The 6,863-nt window shown below is 47.5% G+C and overlaps 2 protein-coding genes across 2 annotated transcripts; one reads left to right on the top strand and one right to left on the bottom strand.

Moving 5' to 3' along the window:
• Nucleotides 1-331: 331 nt before the first annotated feature.
• On the top strand, nt 332-2,022 carry M421DRAFT_399461 (uncharacterized protein; the record flags this gene model as incomplete). The annotated part of the gene is made up of 3 exons (XM_033590184.1): nt 332-923; nt 1,215-1,408; nt 1,652-2,022. The coding sequence occupies exons 1-3, from the start codon at nt 496-498 to the stop codon at nt 2,020-2,022; spliced, it is 993 nt and encodes a 330-aa protein (XP_033453229.1). The 5' UTR covers nt 332-495.
• A 1,043-nt stretch (nt 2,023-3,065) lies between these two features.
• On the bottom strand, nt 3,066-4,363 carry M421DRAFT_1550 (uncharacterized protein; the record flags this gene model as incomplete). Its single annotated transcript, XM_033587614.1, has 3 exons — nt 3,066-4,075; nt 4,208-4,273; nt 4,324-4,363. The coding sequence occupies 3 exons, from the start codon at nt 4,361-4,363 to the stop codon at nt 3,066-3,068; spliced, it is 1,116 nt and encodes a 371-aa protein (XP_033453228.1).
• Between the last annotated feature and the right edge of the window lie 2,500 nt (nt 4,364-6,863).

The following is a 6,863-nucleotide window of genomic DNA, read 5'->3' as shown; positions in this document are numbered from 1 at the left end:
TACAGCTCACGTGCGGCCAAGAATGGTCCGAGCGCGTCAGTTAGTCAGCTCGCTCCGCAAACTGCGCAACCCTCCAACGCGACCCTCCAACGATGCGCCTCATCGTATGGCGTCTTTTCGATACCTAAATAGCCGTCTGGCTATTACTTCAACTTACCCCTACTTTTCACGAGTGGTCTTATCCTTCACAGCCAAGGCTACTATTACAGCGTCAATACATTCTCTTGTGGATTGCTCAATGGAACAACCCTCTGAGCTGTTTGACTATACGTCAGGGCGATGGATGTCAGTCAACTCCCCTTCTGCGAGCGCACTCTCCTTACTGACCACTGATGAAGCTGGAATGACGCCTTCAAACACTCAGAACGAAGACGGCTTTTCAACGTCTTGGAACTGAAGCATCTTGCGGCCTCAGCCGTTAACAAAAGCCTAGGAGATGTGGCTTGATTTGAGAAGCTTGGCGAAGGGGGCTTTAATCGAACGTTTCTGATAACAATGCAAGATGGCTTTCAGCTCGTGGGGCGAATTCCTTATCCTGCTACTGAGCCGAAGCATCTAGTCATCGCTAGCGAGGTCGCAACAATGGACCTTCTCCGTATGCACGGCATACCAGTACCCAAGATCTACAGTTACTCGGCTACATCGGAGAACCCCGCTGGCACTGAGTACATCTTTATAGAACTAGTACGGGGGACAAATCTGGGCGATATCTGGTTCAGCCTGCCAGAGAAGGCCAGAATCACCGTCGTCACTCGACTCGTCGAATTGGAGTCTCGACTATTCGCACTTCTGTTTTTAGCAAGCGGTAGTCTCTACTACACTAAGGATTTGGACGATGAAACCAGGAAAGCTGAAGTTTTTACTACCAGCACCTTGTGTAATGGTAGCTTCTGTGTTGGTCCTGATACAAGACTTAGCCTATAGTATGGGAAAAGATTGAAATTAAACCTTAATCGTGGACTATGTACGTATTAACCCTTTACCACTTATGCATTCTAAACCTATACATGCTGGCTGTTCTGCATAATTTGCTATTGGTTGGCGACGTTTACTGAGTGGCTGAAAGTTACAAATCCAGCAGCTGTTCTTGCAGCTGGGGCCAAAAAAGAGATTGCGTACTTAACCAAGTACGGCTAACCGCTCCATCTATTTCAACGTCTGCGCCGAGAAATATATAACTATTAGAAAGTGTCGCCCGCTGAGCATGTACACAGTCTAGACAAATACCTGCAGGCAGTACCTTACATGATACTAAACGGAGACCCCACAATTACTTGCCCAACGCTAAGACACCCTGATCTCCAACCTAATAACGTGTTTGTTTTAGACGATCTCAGCATTACTGGTCTGATTGACTGGCAACACTGCGCATTACTTCCACTTTTCCTCCAATGCGGTATACCAAATAGTCTCTAAAATTACGGCGATAGTATCTTGGAGTCGCTCATACCACCTAAACTACCACATGATTTCGACGAAATGAGTGAAGACGAATAATTTGAGCAGGTTGTGCTCCTACGTTAGCGTCAGCTGCATTATTTCTATGTCGCGGCAACGGCTAAACTCAACCCAGTCTACTATGACGCTCTGACCTGCGACTTCAGCACGTTGCGACGTAAACTATTTAATCACGCAAGCTCTCCATAGGAAGGCGACAACATCACTCTAAAAGCTGACTTGATTGAGTTAGAACAAAACTGGTCTAACATAACAACCTTGAACTTGAACACGAGTAACAATGCAAAACCTGTTTGCCTGATTAGTTTCTTAGAAGACAACGTGAAGCATTACTTGCACCTGAATGCTGTGCAGATAGAGGCAGATGAGCAACTCCAAGCTTGCAGGAATGCTATTGGCATCGGCCCCGAAGGATGGGTACCTTTGGATCAGTACGACGAAATAAAGCAACGTGAAAGTAAGCTCAAGGCCGACGCACTTGAGGCAGCTGAGTCTGAGCAAGAGCGTCTAATGCTACTCGAGCATTGGATATTCGATGATTTCGATGAAGACGAGTACTCTTGATGGACTCCATCACCAGGGTGACAGATTCGCAGATAGTTGCGAACGCCGGAGAGTGCAGAAATCAGGGCCTACACAATACTGCAATGACGAGAATTCAGGATTACACAGATGCGCGCTTACCACTGTCGCACTGGCTGCGCAAATAGGACTAACTGCAACTTCGACAGTCGTTCATACGAGAGTCTTATAATCTTTTCGCTTCACTTTGTGACTTGTGTGGTGAACTCCACTACGTGTTTGAACAAGCAGGTTTCTAGTAGGGCGTGTACGTCTTTGGACTAAATACTTAGTACTGCAGCTTAGACATTGCTGATTAATTACTTAATAAATTCCAGACACGCTGTTTTAGGGCTTTTAGCTTTTCTAGTACATTATTAAAAGAGGGCTTAGAGATTTTCCAAACATAAACTATCTGCTCCTGTGCTTAATCAAATTAAGATGGTTAGGTATGCATAGTTCCATTGCCTGTCCTAGACCAGCAGCTATGTGTTTTTTAAAGGCGAGAGCTAAGTTCAAAGTCTAGACTAAGCACAGGCAAGGAAGTGCTAAAGAGAAGGCTGCAGTAAGCAGAGAAAACTCATCCAAAAAGGGGTAGTAAAGAAGGGGGGTATAGTGCCGCTTTTGATTGATATTTTGCAAGATAGGAGTGTGTGCCTATGCAAGAGTAATTACAAGCAAGCATTCAGCTTAATTGGTATGTTCGACTTAGTTGCAGCAGCCTTCCCTTACCCTGATTTTGTACTCCTAGACAGCATTAACAACGCTATCCATCTCACGAGATTGTTAGAATACATCCACGCTGTATTTAAGTGGTCTAGATTTGAGGTACTTCAGAACAAAGAAGGCTGATCAAGAATAAGACATGATAAGACAAGCTGTTATTAGGTGTTTATTTACATGTTCTAGTCCCTATGTTGACAGCGCTATCCGTAACAGTATCTTGTCCTAGACTTACGCTACACTTTCTTTTGCTTGAGCAAGTCGTAGTAGTGTGTCCTCACAGCGCCTACTAATCTATTAGGGAATTGCTTAAATATCTCGTCCTAAGGCAGTTCCTCTTTGTCTCTGTAAGAGAGGAGGCGATAATTGTCGGACTCTTTCCAGGGTTCGCGTGATGATAGACCACGTACACCGCCAGTAGCGTGGTCGTCATCTTCTTCGCTGCTATTCCCAGCACTGCTCGTCTCAAGACCGGTTGTATCTTGCGAGATGTGCAACTCTGGCTCGAAACCTAGAGATTTTCTCCCTCGCCCAGTGCAGGATATGGGCTCAGTAGTGCGGTTTCGAAAACCAACAAGCAACCAGGATTCTTGTGTCCGCTGAACCCAGTGAACAGTCTGATACTCAGCACCAAAGGTCTCCAAGCCTGGTATCGGTGCCATTGCGTGGGATTGCGGGTTCAAAGCTCGCACATGCGCTATCGCGGTATCAGAGTTGGGTTTGAAATGCAAAGACATCCCGCTGATCTCGAAGAGATTTGGAGGAGTCTTGTGATCATCATTCAGACCACACGGCGTGCTAGCACTCGCCGATGATGTATGATGCTGCCGTCCCGGATCTTTGTCGGTATGTGTGCTGGTTCGCGTCGCCTTCGATCGAACTGTGTCAGAGCTCAGATGCTTCCTTCTTAGGGCGATGTTGTGGGGTTCCTCACGGCGGTGTTGTCGAGGTCGGCACGATGTCTCGACAGAAGCATCACGACACTGCTGAGGCGCGGCCGGCAGCACCTCGCTATGTTGATGATAGAACAAAGCTGAGCCAAATCTGCTACCCTTACCCACCTCGGAGCCGACCCTATCGTCTTCGTTCGCACTGTCCTCTATCTCTGAGGCTTCAGTCGTGCTACATCGGTCGACTCTGAGACGGGCAACAGACACCGCGTCATGCAACAGCTGCTTCTTCGCGTTGTGCTCTAGTCGACCCTCTTGGTCCGAGGATTCGCTGCTGCCATAGTCGCTATCACCCTGCCCTTCCTCACCTCTGGGGTTGATTCGTTGTTGATCATTATCTCGGAAGGAGGCTAGTGACTTGAAGGGGGATGCGAGCTCGGCACCTATTCGAACACCTTTAGCAAACTTCCTACGTTTGCCTGACTGATCGTGGACTGAGTTCCGTCGAGGGCTGGAACAAGGCGCCCCCACGACAGGAAGATTCGCGTTAGCAGAGTGCGACCGAGTCCTCTTACATCTTCGAAGCCGATCAACTCCAATGACATCGCTACAGTCTGCATCCGAGTCGTTTCGAAGCGGTTCTGGAGAGGAGTCAGCTTCGACTGTTGTCCAAGTCAGAGCCGGCACTTACCAGAATAGGCTTTGACGGAGTCTTCCACGATGAGAGGCATATTTGCTGCGTTGACCGAGCTCTCTCGTTCGTAAGTACTAGCTGCAATACTAGCATCGACATCTGGGCCGATGCCTTGAGAGCCTAGCGCCGGATCGCCAAGTCTGTCCGCCACTGCAACGCAGTGCTGATACAGGTTCGATGTTGGTTTTCCCGTGCTGTGTGACATGTGCAATAGAGGTTCTTGATTGCATGTCTGCTCTTGCTCTAATACCTCAGATAGAGAAGTGGGTTCATCGCCCCCACAATCTTCTGCAATAAGTGAGGCGTTTAGCTTACAAGAGCTTGTCTTATTCTCCATAAGGCTTGCTCTGGCCTTGTGCTTCGCCTTGGGCGCAAGGGGATCATAGGGCTTGAAAACGATCGGCTGTTGAGAACGTGAGGCCATTGTGCGGGAGGACAAAGAGTACTTCAGGCCTGAATGACATCCCTTTATAGATCTTAGTGGGACAATTGAGGGGTAAGAGTTGGGCACAAACTGTATTCAACACAAACCTTGCTGCAATTGTACAGCTGTAATATTAGCCTGTCTTGTTCGGCTGCACTCTACCCACACTATTAGGGACTAACTGCTGATCACTGATTGTAGAGTTTGACAAGACGAAAAATGAGCCAATGTGTCTCACCTAATGCATAAGTAGCCAAGTTGTGCATTGTTATCAAGGCTTTGCATGGGGGTCAAGGGCACTTTGATGTTCTCGACACCAACCACGGCGCGACAAGTATCATCGCCAGGCTGCTATTCATGCTGATAGCTACCCCTTTCCTCTGCAGCGTGGCGCCCTTCCATCTAGTTTGCACGGTCGGCCTCAGGGGGCTGCCGGCTGGTATCAGGCGATCGACCATGCAATCAGACGCAGACCCAGTCGAGCTGCGTACGTCGTGCCATGTCTGCATATGCCTGCTGAAACAGGGAAGCAGACCTCACGAATGACGGACAAGTTGTAAAGATGCTCCCACCCTATCGGGTAACACATGATGACATTGCCTCAAAGGGAAAGCAACGGATGTGCTGAAACTATGAAGGAGACAGCACACATGGCGACTGGTCAGGATTCCTTCCTCATTAGGAAATACAAGAGCATTGTCTCAAGCACAAAGCACTTCATGTGCCGAAACCTAGCTATTGGCTGTGCTGTCTAGCTATCTATCACTGTGCCCAATATCAGCAGGTCCGAGCAGTGACAAACGCTCACCGCTGCAGTCGCTGCTCCCGCCGCAAAGACTCTTCGCTTGAAACTCTCCTACAAGTGCTTGACGTCTCGAGGCGAAGAGACGAAGCGAAGGAACAGAAAGAGCAAACGCAATAGGAGTCGAAGGAATAGATCTCCGCAGGATGCTCGTGGGCAGCGGTGTCCACCCGATCCAAAGACTGTTCGAGTGAGTGTGGGTATGAGTGTTGTCTGGTCGAGTCGCAGGGGAAGCGATCCGCACGCTCAGCATGAAGCATGAGACGGTCGTGGGAGGTGTTGGCTGCAAGGCAAGAGTGCAGCCGCTGAGCGAGGTCAAGACTGTAGTCAATCCCGAGCATTCCGAATGGTTTCCTCGTTCGCGCTAGCGCCAACTGTCTATGCGAGAGCCCGGGTTTCCTGAACAGGAGCCCTCTATTTCCTGATGCAGAAATGCCGTCTGATTGTTTACTTGTTGTAAAGTGAATAAGCTCTGTCTTTGCTGCATTAAATTGTATAGCGCAGCTTGCTCCTTTAGCAAATAGGCTTGCTATGTCTCTTTCTAGCAAGCAGACATTCTTCTTTAGGCTAGTAGATGATGCTGTAATTGCTAGGTTGTCTAGGTAGGAAAGGGAGTAGTTTGTAATAGATTAAAACAGAGGTCTAATATATATTAGAAACAGGATTAGTAAGATAGGGCTGCCTTGTGGAATTCCTGCTGTAATGCTGCTAAAGCCCTCTGTTTCTCTATTAAAGGATAGTCTTAGCTGGCGCTTAGATAGGAATAATTAAACCTATGCTATTAAATTGCAAGGTAGCTGTAGCTGTTGTAGTATAGCAAGTAGCTGGTTTAGAGCAACGTGGTAAAAGGCGCCTTTAATGTCTAGGAATACTGTAGAGGTTGTGCGTTTTAGTTTTCTTTGCTCTTAGACCTAGTTTAGCAGCAGTATAGATGCGTCTATTGCAGATTTTTGTGCTCTTCCTCCTAGTTATAAGGGGTGAAGAAGAGCTGTTGTTTCTGCAAGAGTTCTAAGGCGTTTTACTACTACTCTTTCTATAACCTTGCCTAGGCAGCTAAGCAAGGCAATTACTCTATAGGCTTTAGGTGCAGCGTAATTAGGCTTGTTTAGCTTTTTTAGGATAATTCCTGTTGCTTTCTTCTATTCCTGTAGGTAGTAGCTATAGTTAAACAAAGTAGAGAAAATAAAGAAGAATGTTTCTGTCTGTGCTTTATATGCTCTAGTAATAATCTCCTGTGTTAGGGCGTCTGGTCCTGGAGAGCTGCTTTGGATTTGTGCTGAGCAAGCGTATTCTAGCTCTTCTATAGTAAGA

Source organism: Didymella exigua, assembly GCF_010094145.1.
Source record: "Didymella exigua CBS 183.55 unplaced genomic scaffold M421scaffold_3, whole genome shotgun sequence".
Classification (NCBI taxonomy): Eukaryota; Fungi; Ascomycota; class Dothideomycetes; order Pleosporales; family Didymellaceae; genus Didymella; species Didymella exigua.
The sequence above is the reverse complement of the archived record's forward strand: the minus strand, read 5'-3'. Positions and strand labels throughout refer to the sequence as shown.